This window comes from Sapajus apella, unplaced genomic scaffold, assembly GCF_009761245.1.
Source record: "Sapajus apella isolate SASKATOON/1434 unplaced genomic scaffold, GSC_monkey_1.0 scaffold33, whole genome shotgun sequence".
NCBI lineage: Eukaryota > Metazoa > Chordata > Mammalia > Primates > Cebidae > Sapajus > Sapajus apella.
The window spans coordinates 22654434-22676353 of record NW_022436973.1 but is presented as its reverse complement, the minus strand read 5'-3'; the positions used below and the strand labels follow the sequence as shown (position 1 = coordinate 22676353).

Below are 21920 nucleotides of genomic sequence, written 5' to 3'. Positions count from 1 at the left end.
GGATGCTTTGAACAGGGTGGGCTAACATGGCCTCCTACAGGAAGAGCTGTGAGAATGAAAAGGGGCCAGCCACGAAGAATGAAAGGACAGCAAGCACAAAGAACAGACTGTCCGTTAAAGAAAAAGGCACAGTGAGACCAAGCGTGGTGGCTCACGCCTGTAATCCCAGCACTTTGGGAAGCCGAGGCAGGTGGAACACCTGAGGTCAGGAGTTCAAGACCAGCCTGGCCAACATGGCTAAACACGAGGTCAGGAGTTGGAGACCAGCCAGTCTCTACTAAAAATACACACAAAAAAATTAACTGAGCTTGGCGGCGTATGCCTGTAATCCTAGCCACTAGCGGGGGCTGAGGCAGGAGAATAGCTTGAACCCAGAAGGTAGAGGTTGCAGTGAGCCAAGATCATGCCACTGCACTCCAGCCCAGGCAACAGAGTGAAACAGAGTGAGACTCTGTCTCAAAAAAAAAAAAAAAAAAGAGATTAGAGAGTCCAGGGCCAGAGCTGGTAGAGAGGGCAACTGGCAATGGAAACTGAAGAGGGACCACTGAAGACAGGAGAAAAGATGCAAAACAGCCTGAAAGCCAAGAGAGAAGGCGTTTCAGGCAGCACGGGCTGGCTGGCCACATAACATAATGCCGAAAGGGTAAGCAACCATGAGATCTGAAGTCAGGGAAGTGGAGGCCACTTTATAAGACAGGTTCTTGGGGGTGGTCAGGACAGAGTAGGCAGGAGAGAGACAGGGAAGTGGGGAACTAGAGACAGAAGAGGAAGGCAGCCTGGGGTCCAGACACCAACGGAAGGCACTGGCTTTGTGCAGGCAGGAAAGGAATCAGGTATGTGCCTTATCGTAGGCCCCACCAGGCTCTATCTCATAAAAAATGTCTTGCTTTGCAGTCAGTTTCTCTTGCTTTGTATCCTAACAGATTCTGGCATACAGTGGGGGCAAAGGTTCATTTTAGGCAAAAACTGGCCCATAAGCTGCCATTGCTCTTTTCTAAGACACTGATGGAAGTGTTAATACAAAGGGAAGAGGATGAGGATCCCTTCTCTCTTCACAACCCGAACCTCTCTTCAACCCGAACCTCTCTTCAAATTTACATGAAGTGCTTGTATGTCACACTAGAGACAGGCTAAATGAGAAAAAATAACAAAAAAGGCCAGGCATGGTGGCTCATGCCTGTAATCCCAGAACTTTGGGAGGCCAAGGCGGGCGGATCACGACAAGGTCAGGAGTTCGAGACCAGCCCGGCCAACATAGTGAAACCCTGTCTCTACTAAAAATACAAAAAATTAGCTGGGCATGGTGGTGGGCGCCTGTAATCCCAGCTACTCAGGAGGCTGAGGAAGGAGAATCACTTGAACCCAGGAGGCAGAGGTTGCAGTAAGCCAAGACTGTGCCACTGTACTCCAGCCTGGGGAACTGAGCAAGACTATCTCAAAAATAAATAAATAACAACAAAAAAGAGAGCAACAAAAATCCTCAAGAGAGAATAATTAATATTAGATATCACAAAGAAACACAGCAGAGGGTGGCCAAGCCCTACATCCACAGAATTACTAAGGGTTGACTAAAGAAAGCCTTTCTTGTAAGAAGTTTAAGTTCACAGGCAGACCCTCAATTCCCCCTGGAAAAGGCAAGAGAACAGGCTCTCTCCCAGGCTGGGTGTTGGAACTGAGGGGGAGGCTGGCCAGGCAGGTCCACAGGGCCCCCGGGGACTCAGCCCAGCATCCAGAGACAGAGAACAGACCACCTATTCCAAGGCTTCAAGGAGATGGCGGGGGCCCATGTTACCCGAGCTGGTGCCAGGCCTCCAGGAAGCGCTGCTCCCTCTTGCGCCAAGGTGCTGGAGCTGTCCCCTGGTCAGCCGTGCCGTAAAGGAGGGCATGGAGCCAAGGGTGGATGCCAAGGCAATTTCCAAGCTTTGTGACAGCTTCTGCTCGTGGGACAGTGGACCTGTCGAGAGAGGCACACAACCAGAGACAGGCTCCGCAACACAGAACAGCCTCAAGTCCTTCGAGGGCTATAAAAATGGCACCTTCAATCTCACACATCAGTGTAGTGAAACTCCATCCTAATGTCTATTTGTGGACCATGACAGGACACCAGGAGGTAAAGCCCTAGGAACCCTTGGCAGTTCCTGCCCATCCACCCGCTTCAGGCTTTTCTCCTCCTGGAGAAACTGCTGGGCAGGCATGGGCCACCTCGTGGCTCAACTGCAGAACTGCACCCTCCTTTTCCTTTTTTTGAGATGGCGTCTAGCTCTGTTGCCAGGCTGAGTGCAGTGGCTCAATCTCCGCTCACTGCAACTTCTGCCTCCCAGGGTTCAAGTGATTCTCCTGCCTCAGCTTCCGGAGTAGCTGGGATTACAGGTGTGCACCACCACACCCGGCTAATTTTTTTATTTTAGTAGAGATGGGATTTCTACTAAATCCCATTTAGTAGTCAGGATGGTCTCGATTTCCTGACTCTGTGATTCGCCCGCCTCGGCCTCTCAAAGTGCTGGGATTACAGGTGTGAGCCACCACGCCCGGCCTCCTTTCTAACTGCCTCCTTGCTGGCCAAGGAAATGACAGGAGCAAGCAAAAGCTGGCTTTCGATTCCTGCTCCCTAACCCCCATTCCCTCCCCGATGGCCTTAGTCTTCTCTTTCCCTAACTCCTCCCTTCTGGGGACCCCACTACCCCACAGTGGGGCTCATCTGCATTTTCTAGGTGTTCATGTCCTCTCTCTCCTGTTAAGTAAAACAAAGCAGTTTTTACCGAATAGAACTAAGATGCCACACTGACCACACCACAATTTAGGGGACCGTCAGTGTAGGGTCAACAGAAAGCCAAGTCATGGAACAAGGGTGAAGGCCAAAGGGGTAGGGGGACAGCTGACCAAGAAAGGCCCCAGGGACCTGCCTCAAAGCAAAATTTGCAGTGCTGTCCCAAAGAGGGGAATGGAACGTTTTGTCTATTGTTTGCAGGACACAGGACATCAGCCTAGGGCCTTGAAGGAGCCTTAGTCAGCATGGTCCTAAGTCACCAAGTTTGTCAAGACCAACTGCATGGAGACCTCCACAACTGACACTGAGGTCTAAGGACTTTTTCCCTTGTTCCATCCCACTGCGCCTCAGACACTTCCAGGATTTTCTGGAGATCATGTTAACTAGAATTTACTCTTAAAACCAAAGACACAGAAATAAACATTAAGCATACTATTTGCATAGCCTTTTAGAAGAAGACAGGAAATTAAAACAACTATCAACTCTAAACAAAACAATTTTAATTAAAAAAAAAAAGAAAAGAAAAGATTGTCAGGCTGGACACAGTGGCTCACGCCTGTAATCCCAGCACTTTGGGAGGCTGAGACAGGCAGATCACCTGAGGTCAGAAGTTCAAGACCAGCCTGGTCGACATGGCGAAACCCTGTCTCTACTAAAAATATAAAAATTAGCCAAGTGTAGTGGTGCATGCCTGTAATGCCAGCTACTCAGGAGGCTGAGGCAGGAAAATTGCTTGAAATCAGGAGGCGGAGGTTGCAGTGAGGTGAGATTGCACCACTGCACTCCAGCCTGGGTGACAGAGCAACACTCCGTTCCCCCACACCAAAAAAAAAAAAACCATTAACAGGGCCGGGCGCAGTGGCTCACATCTGTAATCTCAACACTTTGGGAGGCCAAGGCAGGCAGATAACTTAAGGTCAGAAGTTCGAGACCAGCCTGGTCAACATAGCGAAACCCCATCCCTACTGAAAAACACAAAAAAACTGGCCAGGCACAGTGGCTCACGCCTATAATCCCAGCACTTTGAGAGGCCAAGGTGGGAGGATCACGAGGTCAGGAGTTCGAGACAAACCTGGCCAACATGGTGAAACCCCGTCTGTACTAAAAATATAAAAATTAGCCAGGCATGGTGTTAAGCACCTGTAATCCCAGCTACTCAGGAGGCTGAGGCAGGAGAATCACTTGAATCCAGGAGGACGTTGCAGTAAGCTGAGATCATGCCACTGCACTCTAGCCTGGGCGACAAAGCAAGACTCTGTTTCAAAAACAAAAAAAAACTTAGCAGGGTGTGGTGGTGCGCACCCGTAGTCTTAGCTACTCAAGAGGCTGAGGCAGGAGAATTGCTTAAATCCCAGCAGCAGAGGTCGCAGTGGGCAGAGATTGCATCACTGCACTCCAGCCTGAGCAACAAAGGGAGATTCTGTCTCCAAAAAAAAAAAAGAAAAGAAAAGAAAACCCGCCAGGCATGGTGGCTCACGCCTGTAATCCCAGCACTTTGGGAGGCCAAGGCGGGTGGATCACAAGGTCAAGAGATTGAGACCATCCTGGTCAACATGGTGAAACCCCGTCTCTACTAAAAATACAAAAAATCAGCTGGGCATGGTGGCGCGTGCCTGTAATCCCAGCTACTCAGGAGGCTGAGGCAGGAGAATTGCCTGAACCCAGGAGGCGGAGGTTGCGGTGAACCAAGATCGCACCATTGCACTCCAGCCTGGGTAACAAGCGCGAAACTCCGTCTCAAAAAAAAAAAAAAAAAGAAAAAAAGAAAAGAAAACCCATTAACAGGAAGGGCACTGTCATGTTAACAGGTGGTTCATGCCTGCCTGTAATCCCAGCACTTTGGGAGACCAAGGCAAGTGGATGACTTGAGGTCAGGAGTTCGAGACCAGCCTGGCAGAGATGGCGAAACCCTGTCTCTATTAAAAATACAAAATATTAGCCAGGCGTGGTGGCAGGCACCTGTAATCTCAGCTACTTAGGAGGCTGAGGCAAAAGAATCTCTTGAGCCTGAGAGAGAGGTATCAGCGATCTGAGATCATGCCATTGTACTCCAGCCTGGGTGACAGAGCAAGACTCTGTCTCAAAACAAAAACAAAAACAAAAAAAACAACCATTAACATTAAAAGATTCATGACCAAATGAAGTTTACTCCAGGAATGTACGAATGGTGCAATATTGATAGTGCAAAGAAGGCAAAGAAAGGAGAAAAGAAAGAATGGTGCAATATTAGAAAATCCATTAACGTATTTTATTACATTAAAAGATCTGAAGGGCTGGGCAGGGTGGCTCACGTCTGTAATCCCAACACTTTGGTAGGCTGATGTGGGTGGAGCACCTGAAGTCAGGAGTTCGAGACCAGCCTGACCAACATGGAGAAACCCTGTCTCTACTTAAAATACAAAAGTAACCAGGCATGGTGACATAATTCCAGCCACTCAAGAGGCTGAGGTGGGAGAATCGCTTGAACCTGGGAGGCAGAGGTTGCAGTGAGCCAAGATTGTGTCATTGCACTGCAACCTGGGCAACAAGGGTGCAACTCTGTCTCAAATAATAATGATTATAGTATCATTTCCACTGATACTAAAAGGCATGAAACAAAGTTCGATTCCCCAGTCCTGGATAAAAATAATAAAATAGATATCAGTGGCAGAGGAGAGTTTCTGAAGCGTCTCCAGGTAAACTCTACCTCCTGATATTCATGCTCTTTGGTATCCTCTCCCTTTGAGTGGGCTGGACTTAGAGTCTTGTTCTAACAAACAGAACACAGTGATCCATTTCTTCAACAGGCAGGAAAGACACTGGTGTTGAGGCTGACATACCTATCAAGGACAACCACTATGATGGCTTCTGGTGCTTTGATGAAACCTCAGGTGATCGGCCCTCTAGCCAGGCGTCTGAGGTTTCATATTGTTGGAGCACTCGTGTTCCTGGGGGCTGCAGCTAATTTTGCTGCAGCTGAAAGAAGAAAGACGGCACACGCAGATTTCTACAGAAATGATGATTCCATGAAAGATTGTGAGGAGATGAGAAAGGCTGATATCTTTCACAATGCAAAGTGATTTTGGAATATAAAGAATTTCTTGGCCAGGCACAGTAGCTCAGGCCTGTAATTCCAGCATTTTGGGAGGCTGAGGTGGGTGGATCACATGAGGTCAGGACTTTGAGACCAGCCTGGCCAGCATAATGAAACCCCATGTCTACTAAAAATACAAAAATTAGGCCAGCCGAGGTGGTTCACACCTGTAATACCAGCTACTCAGGAGGCTGAGGGAGGAGAATCGCTTGAGCCCAGGAGGCGGAGGTTGCAGTGAGCCAACATCATGCCACTGCACTCCAGCCTGGGTGACAGAGTGAGGCTCCATCTCATAAAAATACAAAAATTAGCCAGGCGTGGTGGCATGCACCTGTAGTCTCAGCTATTCCAGAAGCTGAGGCAGGAGAATTGCTTGAACCTGAGAGGCAGAGGTTGAAGTGAGCCGAGATCATGCCACTGCACTGCAGCCTGGGTGATACAGCAAGACTCCATCTCAAAAAAAAAAAAAGAAAGAAAAGAATTTCTGAGTTGAATTATACAGAAGTTTGTCACCGAGCTGTGCTCTTGAACTAAGAAATATGAAGATGGAGGCTAAAAAAATTATTTATCTTGATATTATAAATAAGCAGTTAACAAACACCTTGAGAAAAATTGGAATACAGTAGAAGTGAGGAGTGTGCCTTTCAAGATTAGATTCTAAAAGACGTTTTTCCCTCGTCTGCACTCTCTCTGGAACACACAACTGCCATACGTGCACTGCCCTACAGAGACCCATGTGGCAAGGAACAAAGAGAAGCCTGGGGCCAACAGCCAACCAGCAAGTGAGGCCTCCGTCCAATAATGCATCAGGAGCTGAATCTTGCAACAATCACGTGGGTGAGACTAGAAGTAAATGCCTTCCCTAGTCGACCCTTGAGATGACCACAGCCCTGGCCACCAGTTTGACAGCAGCCCTGGAAGACCCTGAAGCAGAGAATCCAGACAAGTTATGCTGGGATTTGTGACCCACAGAAGTTATGAGAAAATGAATGTTTGTTGTTTTAAACCAGTAAGTTTTGGGGTAATTTGTTACCTAGCAATAGAGAACCAATACTTCTCTAACATGGCAAAAACATCTATCTCAGCCTAAGAGCCAACATCCAGCTTACAATGAGGCATTCACACTGAATACGTTCAGCTGCAGAGGTCACCCAGTGAACCAGGGCTGCTCAACTCAGAAGAGAGAAACATCACCGGCCCCAGAAATCACTGGCAATGCCCCAGGAAGAGGCAGGAAGCCAGGATCCCTAAATCTCATATTTAAGAATATTGCAGGCTGGGCGTGGTGGCTCATGCCTGTTATCCCAGCACTTTGGGAGGCCAACGTGGGTGGATCACCCGAGGTCAGGAGTTTGAGACCAGCTTGACCAACATGGTGAAACCCTGTCTTTACTAAAAATACAAAATTAGCCAGGTATGGTGGCGCATGCCTGTAATGCCAGCTACTCAGGCGGCTGCGGCAAGAGAATTGCTTGAACCCAGGAGGTGGAGGTTGAGGTGAGCCGAGAATACGCCATTACACTCCAGCCTGAGTAACAAGTGAAACTCCTTCTCAAAAAAAAAAAAAAAAAGAATGTTGTAATTTTACCTGTGGATCCCACCAAATGCAACAAGGAAGAAAAACAGAAAGAAAGAAAGAAAAAAAAAACACACAAAGAGAATGTTGCAATTTGTCCACACATTTACAGAGTGTACTTTCTTCCGTGTGGTTTTTCTCTTCAGTAACTATCTCCTGAAAAGAACGCCCCCAAGCCTAGTCCCTGTTTCCTTTTCTGTGTACTCAAGGCACATCTGGTGAGGGGGACATGGAGGACCTCCATGCAATGTATCCTTGTATCTCTGTGAAGGTTAGAAACGACACCCAGAGGAGCCCACTGGCACATGAATAACACAAAGAAGGTACCAGAGGGCATGCTCTGCTTTGAGGAACTGGTATCTCTCCTCCCAGCAGCTCTGACCAGAGGCTTCAAGCCAGGAAAAAGTGTTGAACAGGCCAAGGCACATAAAGGGAGCCCAAGGAAGGCCAAAGTGCCCATGGGACCATCACCAGCAGAGGAGCGAAACATGCAGACTGAAGCCTTGGAACAGACGAGAACACACAGAACCCCTCCAAGGCTCCAGGTTGTCCCTGGTCTGAAGACAATGCTGAGGGGCCCCACAGTGGGAAATAGGAAGGAGGCAGCACAGGAACAGCCTCAGGAATATAAGGTGGCCAAGCACAAAGCAAAGGGTAGCAGAGCCAAGTGCCCCCAGGAGGGAGATAGACGAGTCTGGCCGCAGACACAGGATGCTGAATTACCTGTTGAGCAGTCCATGTGTGTCAGGCTCGGCTCACTGGTGGCTTTCATTTTCTTAGCAGTGTGCTCTGAGGTAGTGGGTAGAACCAGAGGGCTTGTGGCAGAAAAATAGGAGGCATTTATACCAAGGTTACTGTCTGGGACACGTTCAGCCTGCTCTATCTTCCTTTTCCGACAGGGCAAAACAATGGAGGAAGGGGTCACTGCCAATGCCGTCTGTGCTCTCCCAAGCAGGTGGCAGCCGGGGATGGAGTGCTGGAGCAGAAAATGGTCAATCCGGGCCTTCAGGGAGGGGTGAGGCAGGGGCTGAGAGTGTGGAGTAAAAGCTACCCCTGTGAAAGGGTCACTGGGCACTCGGCCCCATGTGGCTTCGCTGCGGTTACACTTCTCCAGCGTGCTCTGGTCGATGACCTTGCCTGAGGGCAGCAGCATGGGACAAGGCATAATCTCCAGGGTGATGGGATCCAGGAACTCCTCAGGCACATCCTGAATGTTCTCGGCCAGCTTCTGCAGGCTGGAGGGGGCCTGCTGGCTCTCAGACTGGTCCCCTGGGTCACAGTCACTTTCCATGGGCAAGGCTGGGGCCTGCAGAGCCACGTCCTGAGGGAGGCTCTCCGAGGCGACCAGCAGGATGCTGTCTATCACCTCCTGGGAGCAGGTCTTGGCTGGCTGACCCCATACTTCCAACCGCTTGATACAAGGGACACCACCACCTGTCATATGGGTGATACAGATCCTTAGATGGGCCACGTGGCTAAGGGAAAGAGCCCCTTTATTCCAGAGCTCCTGGGCCACAACAGCAGGGGAGGGGAGTGTGGCTTCCATTGGGCCAAAAGGGGGCCTGGCCTTGAAGCCCCTATGGCTAAACACCACTTGGCTCTGGTTTTTCAGTAAGACTTTGCCTACCAAGGTGAACGTCTCCTTATCTGGGACAGATGGCTCGTCTGGGTCTGGGGTCCGGCACTGGGGCGTACTCCAAGACACTCTGCTAGATGAGGCAGATGTGTACATTTCCAGGCCCGTGATGTTCTGACATCCCCCAGCTGTGAGGTCTATGTTGATCCTACAGATTTCCACGTTAAAGGGAAATGAAACTGTCACACAGACTGGTGGCTTAATGAAATATTCCGTCCTGAAACCATGACTTCTCTTTGTGAGATCTTCAGAGATGAGATTTTCTACTTCATAACCATCAGCTGATATCTAGATTTAATAAAAAACATGAGACACAATGATCCAAATGAAGACAACTTGTCACTTGTAAGAAAACTCTTAAGCCTGAGGTTCCTCATTTTAAAATTTCCTCTATTAAACTGAATTGTCCCAGATTTTTTTGCAGGCACCCAATATCAAATCAAAGGTCAAGGGCAACCATGTCCCCAAGTATTCCCCAACCTTAAAAATATGAGCAAACTGAGCTGGGTATGGTGGCACATACCTGTAGTCCCAGCCACTTGGGAGGCCGAGGCAGGAGGATCCCATTAGCCCAGGAATTAGATAGGCCTGGGCAACACAGCAAGACCCCATATCCCCATCCCCCCAAAAAAAGCAAGCAACAAAATCCTGCCCAATCCAACCAAAACTCTCTTCAAAACAATATCTGGGGAGAGAATGGCAGGGGAGAGAAAGTATTTCTACCTTTGCCATGACTTTGACAAGACTTGAGATTGATCATCAAAGAATAAAGAGTACAATTATTAAAATAAGTATTAAGATTCTTTTTTTTGAGACAGAGTCTCATTCCGTCACCAGGCGCCAGGCTGGAGTGTAGTGGTGTGACCTCAGCTCACTGCAACCTCTGCCTCCCGGGTTCAAGCAATTGTCCTGCCTCACCCTCCCAAGTAGCTGGGACTATAGGCGCGCATCACCACACCCAGCTAATTTTTTTGTATATTTTGACAGAGACGGGGTTTCACCATGTTGGCCAGGATGGTCTTGATCTCTTGACCTCGTGATTCGCCCGCCTTGGCCTCCCAAACTGCTGGGATTACAGGCGTGAGCTACCGTGCCCAGCCAAGATTCTTTATTTAAAAAAAAAAAAAAAAAAAAAGAGTGCAGTGGAGAACCCTGCACAAAATGCGTCACAGCTCACCTCATCATGGCGCTGTGTATGATTCTAGAGGCAAGCCTGCCCCATGCTTACCTAAATACCATCTGATGGAATCTAAAGTCACGAGGGCAAAAGTACAGTAAGCCTGAATCAAATCCACACACACAAGGCAGGAAATGATGTAACACATGACAAAGATATCATATATTTATGTGCATATATTTTTTTTGTTTACCTTGTTGCAGTGAATTCTTGGTCTGAACTGTGGAAGGCAAAGATTTATTACCATCTTTGTAGCCGAGAGGAAAGCTTCCACGCATCAGAAGCAGCCTTAAATAAGAAATAAAACTAAGTATTAGAAAATTTTAAATTCAATTCTAAACTTTCAGAAGTTGATTCCTAAGAGAATCAAACAGGATAGCAACAAAAACTTTAACACATACACTGTCACAGTCTATACTCAATTTCCTTATATCCTATACATGACCTTGGGGGAAAAAATCAGTCACTAAAAAATTACAGAGAAGATTTCTATGGCAGGCTCAACAGGTTGGCAAAGACTGCCAGTTCTCTGGCCAACAGCTGTCCCAAAGACCCAATGGAGGCAAGGCTCATCAGTTGTGCTGGGGGTCCCCATAGAAAGGGAGTAGCAAAAGTAGCTGAGCTCAGAGAAAGGACAGAGTGCTCAGAATGGAAAGGGTTACAAAAAATAATTATAGTGGTGGTAAGCATCTTTGTCATTTAACACTTATCAATGCAATTATGTTTTCTTATTAAAATGAAAATAATGAGTCAAAAACATCATTATTGAGAAATAGAAAATTTATTACAGGCCAGGTGTGATGGCTCACACCTGTAATCCCAACACTTTGGGAGGCTAAGATGGTAGAATCGCTTGAGCCCAGAAGTTCCAGACCAGCCTGGGAAACATAGTCAGTCTTACTGTAGAGACCCCATCTCTACAACAAAAAGTTGTAGAGGGGTCTTGCTATGTTTGATTTGCACCTGTAGTCACAACTATTTGGGAGACTGAGGTGTGATAATCACTTGAGCTCAGGAGTTCAGGGTTGCAATGAGCTATGATCACACCACTGCATTCCAGCCTGGGTGACAGAGTGAGACCCTGTCTCAAAGGAAAAAAAGAAAAGAAGAAAAAAAGAAAGGAAGGACAGAAGGAAGGAAGGGAGTTGGGGAGGGGCAGAAAGAAAGAAAAGAAAGAGAGAGAAAGAGGAAGGAAGAGAGGGAGGAAAGAGAGAGGGAGGAAAAGAAATAAAATATTAGGGTTGGAAAGCACCTTAAAAGGACATCTAGGCTGGGCACAGTGGCTCACACCTGTAATCCCAGCACTTTGGGAGGCCAAGGCAGGTGGATCGCCTGAGGTCGGGAGCTCGAGACTAGCCTGGCCAACATGGTAAAACTCCTTCTCTACTAAAGACAAAAAGCAGGTGAATGTGGTGGCGGGTGCCTGTAATCCCAGCTACTTGGGAGGCTGAGGCAGGAGAATCGCTTGAACCCAGGAGGTGAAGGTTGCAGTGAGCTGAGATTACACCACTGCACTCTGGCTAGCCTGGGTGACAAGAACAAAACCCCATCTCACCAAAAAAAAAAAAAAAGGCATCTTATGCAAGTAGTCATTTTAATGGCCAATTCCAATGGCTTCTGGAAACTCTGTTGAGAAGCAGGGGAACCACTGGAAAACACCCCTCCCAGTGGCAGATTTCTCCAGTAGATCTCAACTCCTTGGTGAGGCCAGTCAGCCATTTATGCTTTTCCCCCTGACAGTCATGGCCACGAAAAATCACGTTAGCCCAACAGGGATAGGGCCACCCTCTGAGCCCCTTTTGTTGTCATAATCAGTAGGGCCCACTGGCAGGGGCCAGGCGTACTGGGCATCCTGCAACGTTTCAGTGGAGAGTTGCTGCACAGTGAAGATCTGTCATGGGACTTGCAAATGTCTATTATCTCAGCCCCTAACTCAGTTTTACATATAAACACAAAGTATTTTTAAACATGGTTTTCATATATGCTAAATTTCCTAGGATGAAAACTTTCATGTAGGCCATAGGAAGGTCATATTTTGTTTTGTTCAGACCTTTACTAAGAGATGCCCACCATTTCTGAAAATAACATCAATGAGAGCAAAGCTCTCCGCCTTGGTCAGTTTGCATTTGTAGCAGCGTACATTCCACATGCTCCTGCACGATGGTAAAAGCTTCTGAACATGTCTTTATGTCTTCTAGTATGGTCACACCCAAACATTTACACATGAGAACAAATTTTATTATCGTACCTAAAAATTTTTCCTTTACAGTACTGTTAGGGCAGTGTGTGTGTGTGTGTGTGTGTGTGTGTGTGTGTGTACCTATACACATTGTTTTTTACAAATAATGTACATAAGTAGGTTTCACTATTTGGCTTTAAGCTCATCATGATAGAAGAAACATGAATCTCATGGAGTGGAGAGCCCCTGGCCTAAAGCCTCCTATTCTTTGTGAGCCTGTGTTGAAACTCCTAGTGCTTTCCACTTTGAGGCACACACACCATTGCTTTGCCAGAGAATCTTAGAATTTGGCCTGGACTAAAGTTTCTACAATTCCTTTTCTCAAAGATTATATTAACAATGTCTCCAGGCTTCTGACACCTTTCTTGTTCTCCACAATAAGTAAAAATGAATGAAGTATCTGATGCATTGCATCTGCAAATATCCTCAGAACCCCTGTAGTTACCACTTTTTGGCCAGGATATCAGAACTCATTTAGAGCAGCATTCTCCCCAGCTTCCCTGCCCACCTAGTGAAGCAGCTTCCTCTTGGTTGTAAAAGTAAAATTAAGCTATTCACTTTAATTGAATATAGAACCATTAAAATAAATATATAGCTAAACCAAGGAAATAAAACATTCCTCCTGTGAAAAGCAAGCCTAGGATGCCAAAGGAAAGCACAATATGCTACTGACATAGATGATGACACTAGAAACAGGTATAGGCAGAACTGCACGGGCCCTAGGCAAATGGCTGAGGCTAGGGGACTCCAGGGTTGAGAGGGTTTTCTTTCCACTGCCCCAGGCAGTTCCCTCCTCCGCTCTTGGCCCTGACAGAGAGCCAAGAAAAAACAAAGCCAGGCAGAGTGGCTCTCACACCTATAATCTGAACACTTTGGGAGGCTAAGGTGAGAGGATCACTTGAGGCCAGGAGTTTGAAGTCAACCCAGGGAACACAGTAAGATACCATCTTTACAAAATAAAAATAAAAAAATGAATTCGGTGTGGTGACACACACCTCTAGTCCTAGCCACCTGGGAGGTGGAGGCAAGAGGATCACTTGAGGCCAGGAGTGCAAGGTTACATATAGTGAGCTATGACTGCGCTACTGTACTCCAGCCTAGGTGACAGAGTGAGACCCTGTCTCAAAAAATAAAATAGAGTCCTTCTAGACTTAAATGAGGCTATTATGCTCTATGATATAGAAATGTGGAACCTTGACTGTCCTTTCCAACAGGAATTACACCAGACCTGAAATTAAGGAAAATCTGGGTCTGCCCTTAGCTACTTCTTCCCACCTCTGCGTGAAAGTAAGTCAGCCTTCTGTTCAAGCATCTCAGCTCATGAGGCTTCTCCACCTGCCCCAGTCAACTACAAAACCATATGGACCTAATCCTGACCAGAAACAGACTACCTGCTCTCCACAGCACTCATTAAAATATAAGTTGAGTGAACATTTACAGAAGAGTATTCAGTCCAACACCATTACATTCTCCTTAGTGCTGCCCTAAGTGGATTCTCCTGCCTCTTGCCTGGCACTCCTTGTGGCTGCTGCAAATCTTATCCCACATCACTATCTGACAGATATCTTAGCAGTTTTGATCCTTACCAGTTGCAAAAAATAAATGTAACACATTGATAAAAATTCAGTGACCAACTTGTGAAGATTCATAGGACACCAGGGTAGCAGGACACATCAGGTGAGAACCATAATTTTAATCTCTAAAATATACCACTCCACTGAGCTGACCCTCAGACCAGTACACAGGCCTATCCTCGTGTTCATTCCAGGCACAACCATCACCGTCCTCATCAAACCCTGCAAATACTCTTCACCAAGCTGCTCACTGGCATTGTGTGGTCCTTTAGCAAGGAACTTCAATAAGAAACAGCTCTACAAAGTCAGTTACTGTTTTGTTTGGTGGACAAAATGATCACCATCTATTCTATATGGTATCCTTTCTTGGAGATCTGTAGAAAATTTTCAATTTGGTCTCAACACTAAAAGAGTTGTTTTTCCCAAGCAACTTAATATTTTGTGGTATGAACATGGATCATATTCCTTCTTGACTCAGGCTGCTGGAAAGCTCCGAATAAAATCTGTGGCCCAGCCCTGACATTTCTCCCTGCCTGAATTATTTATTGATATATAATAGAGTATAATATGAAAGCTAGCTTGAAATAATTTTGGAACAATGTGGGGTATAAATAGGCTGGGCAAAGGGGCTCACACCTGTGATCCTAGTACTCTGGGAGACCAGGGCAGGAGGATTGCTTGAGGCCAGAAGTTTGAGACCAGTCTGGGCAACAAAGTGAGATGCCATCTCTACAAAAAATTTTAAAAATATTAGCTGGGCATGGTGGCATGTGCCCATAGTCCCAGCTACACAGGAGTATGGCTAGAGCCCAGGAGTTTGAGGCTACTTTTGTGAGACATTTAGGTTGTTTACACCTATTTTTTTTCTTTTTAAAGACAGGGTCTCACTATGTTGTCCAGGATAGAGTCCAGTGGCTATTCACAGGTGCCATCACAGTTCACCGCAGCCTCAAATTCCTGAGCTCAAGCAATCCTCCTACCTGAGTGCCTCAAGTACCCAAGAACCTGGGACTACAGGTACAGGTCACCAAACCCAACTTGTTTGTAACTTTTTACTACTACTACCTTAAGATAAAATCTTGGCCAGGCGTGGTGGCTCACACCTGTAATCCCAGCACTTTGGGAGGTCGAGGCGGGTGGATCACCTGAGGTCAGGAATTCAAGACCAGCCTAGAAATCCCGCCTCTACTAAAAATACAAATTAGCTGGGCATGGTGGCGCGCACCTCTGATCCCAGCTACTTGGGAGGCTGAGGCAGGAGAATCGCTTGAACCCAGGAGGCAGAGGTTGTGGTGAGCTGAAATTGTGCCAATGCACTCCAGCCTGGGCAATAAGATCGAAACCCCGCCTCAAAAAAAAAAAAAAAAAAGAATAAAATCTTAAGTAGATTTTTTGTCACTTTTTTCCTTTGGTTTCAGTACAATTTTGACTTTTTAACTTAAGGAGTCCTACATGTTTCTACTTAAGGTTGCTATTTATGAAAGGTTCTTCTTACCCCCTCAATTTTTCTAGCTAGTCACTACTATATAGAAAAGCTTTTCACTTTGGTATCTTTATTGTATTTTCTTATTAACTCTTACTGATTTTAACACACTTTCAGTTTGTTTTCTTGTTTTATTTTTTTTTTACAACCCTATTATCTAGATAACAATGAGAATTCCCTCCTCAAAATGATAACTCTTATTTCTCATTTTACTGCATTAACTAGAACTTCTGGAATTACACGTAACAGTAAAAGAGTTGCCATCCTCGTTTATGCCCATTAGAAAATGCATCTTTGAACATAATGTTGATTGTTAGACTGAAATATCATCTTCATGTTAATAAAGCATTCTAATTTTCACAGTTTTGAAAGTCAGGCATATGCTCTGAATTCTGATTTTTTTCTATACGTTGTCTTTTATTATTTATGTTATCTGACAGACTAATGGGATACATTAACACATTTTTCTAATTTTAAACCCCCCTTTTTATTCCCAGGAGAGATTCTATTTGGTTGTGGCAGATTGTTCTTTAAATGTACTGTACTACTGAATTTGTTTTGCTCATATTTAATTTTAGATGGGATATTATTACACATTGGTGGAACATTTGCAAGCCCTGTGCTAGGCACTGGAGTATAGAGATAAAAATGAAATGGCAGTGAAACTATTCTGTATTATACTGTAACGGTAGATACATAACATTATACATTTGTCAAAACCTATATACAACACAGGCTGGGCATGGTGGCTCACATCCATAATCCCAGCACTTTGGGAGGCTGAAGTGGGCAAAGCACTTGAAGTCAGGAGTTCAAGGTGAGCCTGGTCAACCTGATGAAACCCCATCTCTATTAAAAACCCAAAATTAGCCTGGCGAGATAATGGGCACCTGCAATTCCAGCAGCTGGAGAGGCTGAGGCAGGAGAATTGCTTGAACCTGGGAGGCAGAGGTTGCAGTGAGCCAAGATCAAGCCACTGCACTCCAGCATGGGCAACAGAGTGAGACATTGTCTCAAAAAAAAAACCGCCAAGCATGGTGGCTGACATCTGCAATCCCAGCACTTTGGAGCACTTAGGGAGGCCAAGGCATGAGGATCACTTGAGGTCAGGAGTTCAAGACCAGCTTGGCCAACGTGGTAAAACCCTGTCTCTACTAAAAATACAAAAATTAGCCAGGCATGGTGGTGCATGTCTGTAATGCCACCTACTCGGGAGTCTGAGGCAGGACAGTCACTTGGGCCCAGGAGGCAGGGGCTGCAGTGAGCCGGGATTGTGCCACTACACTCCAGCCTGGGCAACAGAGCGAGATCTTGTCTCAAAACAAAACAAACACAAAGAATTATATAGCACAAAGAATGAACCTTAAACTATAAACTTAATAATTTATCAATATTGGCTCATCAATTTTACACTTGATCTTAGCCAAAAGGCCGAGAAGCGATTGACTCATCAATTTTAAGAAATGTACCACAGTAATGTAAGATGTTAATAGCATGAATAATGTTCAATTTGTATGTAAATCTAAAAATGTTCTAAATTATAAGGTGTATTCATAATAACAATAACAAAGGAATGGCTGGGTGAGGCTGGGCACGGTTGCCCATGCCTGTAATCACAGCACTTTGGGAGACTGAGGTAGGCAGATCACTTGAGGTCAAGAGTTCGAGACCAACCTAGCTAACATGGTGAAACCCCATCTCTATTAAAAATATGAAAAATTAGCCAGGTGTGGTGGCAGGTGCCTGTAATCCCAGCTACTCAGAAGGCTGAGGCTGAAGAATGGCTGAACTGTGGCAGCAGAGGTTGCAGTGAGCCAAGATGGTATCTCTGCACTCCAGCCTGGGTGACAGAGCAAGCTCTGTCTCAAAAAAAAAAAAAAAAAAAAAATTAAAATAATAATAATAAAGAATGATTGGGGTAAAAAGTGATTGAAAACAACTCAGGACTGGAGATCAAACTGAAACATGCATATTGATACAAATGAGCATGTCACAGGAGAATGGCAGATATTTTTAAAGAATATCTTACAAATGATAGCTGTTTCTGTGGGAAATAGTGATGTCCAATAAGACTCTGGTTGCTATCAAAGTCTTTTTTTTTTTAGATTGAGTCTTGCTTTGTCACCCAGGCTAGAGTGCAGTGTCGCAATCTTGGCTCACTGCAACCTCCACTTCCCGGGTTCACGCAATTCTTCTGCTTCAGCCTCCCGAGTAGCTGAGACTATAGGTATGCACCACCACATCCGGCTAATTTTTAGTAGAGATGGGGTTTCACCACATTGGCCAGGCTGGTCTCAAACTCCTGACTTCATGATCCGCCAGCCTCAGGCTCCTAAAGTGCTGGGATTGCAGGCATGACCCTCCAAGCCCAGCCACTATCAAAGTCTTTAACAGGTATCATCTCAACATCTATCTTGTTTCAATAATCTGGACTTCTAAGGTCAGATGCCTCTTCCCTTAACACTTAATCCAGAAAAGAAATAATGGCTCAACATATGAAAATGCAAACAGCATAGCCCAGACAGACTCTTTCCCCAGTCCTGCTGAGGAAATGGCTGTATAACTTGAACTCACTGCAAACACTGTCCAGTAAATACTTACAAAGCATAGCCACTTTCTCCAGATGTGGCATCTAAGTACAAGAAAGAGAAGGCATGAGCATAAATTAATCCGAAACCTCAGATCATGGCTGATGTGCCCTGCTTTCAGAGAAGTAGCTTGGAGACAGATAATAATGGCATTATGGCCGGGCGCGGTGGCTCAAGCCTGTAATCCCAGCACTTTGGGAGGCCGAGGCGGGTGGATCACGAGGTCAAGAGATCGAGACCAACCTGGTCAACATGGTGAAACCCCGTCTCTACTAAAAATACAAAAAATTAGCTGGGCATGGTGGCGTGTGCCTGTAATCCCAGCTACTCAGGAGGCTGAGGCAGGAGAATTGCCTGAACCCAGGAGGCGGAGGTTGCGGTGAGCCAAGATCGCGCCATTCAACCCCCGCCTGGAAAAAAAGAGCAAAACCCCCTCACTAAAAAAAAAAAAAAAAAAAAAAAAAAATGGCATTATAAGATGGCAATACAGGTTTGTAAGAAAAAAAGAATATAAAATAGTAGACACTCTTGTACCTACCACCTAGATTTAGCAAATGTTAACATTTTGCTATGTTTGCTTCTGATTTCAGTGTTAAAAGCAACATTCAAGGGATAAAAACAAAACCCAGCACCTGTCTTATTTCCTCTCCCTTTTGCGAAGGGGTAAGCTTTTTCTTTCTTCCCTTTTGCCAAGGGGTAAGCTCTTTTTCTCTTTCTTTTTTTTGGAGGGTGGGGGTGGAAACAGGCTCTCACTCCCATGCCCAGGCTGGAGTGCAGTGGTGCAATCTTGGCTCGCTGCAACCTTGACCTCTAGGACACTGGTGATCAGTGATTCTCCTACCTCAGCCCCCCGAGTATCTGTGATTACAGGCATGCACGACCACATCTGGCTAATTTTTTTTTTTTGGTAGAGATGGAGTTTCACCATGTTGCCCAAGCTGTTCTCACACTCCTGGGCTCACACAATTCACCCACCTTGGCCTCCCAAAGGACTGAAATTACAGGCATGAGCCATTGGGCCCCACTGAAGTAAGCTCTATCTAATGATGTCTGTCATTCAAATCAGTATAGGTATGCATATATATATATATATGTATATATATATGACATATAGTTATATATTTTAATATACCTTAATGATAATATGTGTATCATCTGGCAACTTGCTTTTCCATTAAGCATTATATTAAGGTTTTCCATATTGAAATGTTTACATCCAGTGTATTGATTTTTACTTCCTCATACTCAATTATATGACTAAAGCAGTTTCTCCACTGCCCTATTAATTATGTTGTTTATAATTTCTTGCTATGAAAAAAATGCTGCAATAAATATTCTCTACAAACCTTCTTGTGGGAAAAAAAAGAAATGAATGGTGTTCTCTGTGAGTCTTGAGACAATAAAGACTTGGTTTTTTTGTTTGTTTGTTTGTTTGTTTTTGAGATGGAGTCTTGCTCTGTCGCCCAGGCTGGAGTGCAATGCCGTGATCTTGGCTCACTGCAACCTTCGCCTCCTAGGTTCAAGCGATTCTCCTGCCTCAGACTCCTGAGAAGCTGGGATTACAGGCACCTGCTACTGCGCCTGGCTAATTTTTGTATTTTTAGTAGAGACAGGGTTTCGCCATGTTGGCCAGGCTGGTTTCCAACTCCTGACCTCAGGTGATCTGCCTGCGTCAGCCTCCCAAAGTGCTGGGATTATAGGTATGAGCCACCATACCTGGCCAATAAAGACTTCTTTCAAATAGTGATTATATAATAGAACATATGCTTGAACCTGGGAGGCGGAAGTTGCAGTGAGCCAAGATGGCACCACTGCACTCCAGCCTGGGCGACACAGCAAGACCCTGTCTCAAAAAAAAAAAAAAAAAAAAAGCCAGGCATGGTGGCCCAAACCTGTAATCCCGGCACTCTGGGAGGCCAAGGCAGGTGGATCACTTGAGGTCAGGAGTTCAAGACCAGCCTGACCAACATGGTGAAACCCCACCTCTACTAAAAATACAAAAGTTAGCCAGGCATGGTGGCAGGCACCTGTAATCCCAGCTACTTGGGAGGCTAAAGCAGGAGAATTGCTTGAACCCAGGAGGCGGAGGTTGCAGTTAGCAGACACTGTACCATTGCATTCCAGCTTAGGCAACAAAAGCGAAACTCTGCCTAAAATAATATTAATAATTATATATATGTATGTAATATAATATAAAGGTTTGTAACAGCGCTTTCTGCAGATGACATTCAGAGTGGGGAAAGATGGCCTAGATCAATGTTTTTCAATTTGTGGTTTTTGAAATCAAGTAATGTGTTCAAGAAAAGAAATAACTATTGGATAACATCGAAAGAAAAAAAATAAAGAAAAAAAGAAATAACTAGAAGAGAATACAAAATACGAAGGTGCAAATAGTATGAATAGGCCATGAAATTGCCTCAGTTTTGTACAAACATATTTAACAAATCCATGTATTTCATCTAATAAATCCATGTATTTCTTACAGTGACTTGACAAAAAAAATTTTTTTTTGAAAAACATTGGTCAAAAGATTTGGCCAAAACATTGGTCAACTCAGGGCAGAATTCACAGGAGTACCATGTGAACTCAGGACGACTAGGACACATGCCTGATCTCATGGACAACTCTGAAGCAGGACAGACACTACATACTAATGCTACCACAGACTGCATAGGAGCCAAGAGGTGAGAATATGAACAAAAGGGAAGGAGCCCTGGAGAAAGGGATCAGTAAGTATGATGGCACAGAGGAGGGAAGTGTGAGGCACGTTCAGGAAATGCTGAATATGCCACTTAGCTAGAAAGGTGGAGTGGAAGCCAGCACTAGGAAGGCAAATGGAGCCAGATGAGGAAGGCCTTGAATATCACGCCAAGTTGAGATTACTTCACTTAGTGGCCTGAGGTAGTGTTTCTCCAAATTGCAGGTTGAAAATTAAGAACTTAAATTACTGAGCCATAACTAGTTTTAAAAATTAAGTAGAACAGAAAATGTCAGCATGCAGCATTGTTTTATGAAGGTTTTGTTTCCGTTACATATATATTTGAACACACAGACACATGCATTTATTCATTCAGGGTTTTGCTGTAAAAGTTATTTCTTACTAAAAGTTGTAGTTTTTAAAAAAAGTCTGAAAGCTACTGGTCAGAAGTAAGTCATAGAAGGCTTACAACCAGAGAGAGAAATGACACTAATGAAAAGTCTGCCATTAACCTCCTAGATGGCAACAGCAGTTCTGAACCACTTAGAGGCAATTCACCCTTCAAGAGGTTTCCCTTTCCTCTGGCTGATGTGTTCCCACTATCTTTTCTGTACTACATGAGGGGCTCCTTGCAAATGGCTTCCTGAAGATATCAAAGATGAGTGCCAAAGTACTAGCTACTTGGGAATAAACTGGTAGTCGCGGTTTTTCCTTTGGCATTTTCTTCCTTTAGTTTTTCTCTTTTTATCCTTTTTTTTTCTCTTTTTTGAGGAAGAGGTATTCTTTAAAAGGAGAAAAATGAACTATGAATAATGTATTACACTGAGCATCTCACAAGGATTTCAAAGCTACTTTCTAAGAAATTGTTTATTTTTATTTTATTATTATTTTTTTTTGAGGCACCGTCTCCATTGCTCAGGCTGGAGTGCAGTGGTACAATCTAAAAAAAAAAAAAAAAATCTAATTAAGCTTTTAAAGATAATGGTGGACTCATGTAGTTGTAAGAAACAATACAGAGAGATCGAGAGACCCCACATATGCTTTACTCAGTTTCCCTCAACAGTAACATCCTTTTTTTTTTTTTTTTTGAAACAAAGATTCATTCTTAT

At 45.0% G+C, this 21920-nt stretch overlaps 1 protein-coding gene and 1 pseudogene across 4 annotated transcripts in view; both read right to left on the bottom strand.

The window, feature by feature from the left end:
- The window catches only part of UBOX5 (U-box domain containing 5), a 51465-nt gene that overhangs the window by 7350 nt on the left and 22195 nt on the right, over positions 1-21920 (bottom strand). For 2 of the 4 annotated variants that reach the window (XM_032295579.1, XM_032295581.1), the window contains exons 2-4: positions 10423-10517; positions 8140-9340; positions 1793-1954 (exon numbers count right to left, since the gene is read on the bottom strand). In XM_032295579.1, coding sequence (XP_032151470.1) covers positions 1793-1954; positions 8140-9340; positions 10423-10476 — 1417 coding nt within the window. In that variant the 5' untranslated portion in view covers positions 10477-10517. Of the gene's footprint in view, positions 1-1792; positions 1955-8139; positions 9341-10422; positions 10518-12913; positions 13364-21920 lie in introns of those variants that run through there. The other 2 variants (XM_032295578.1, XM_032295582.1) reach the window with 2 other exon arrangements.
- Positions 16877-16968, bottom strand: LOC116563062 (annotated as a pseudogene).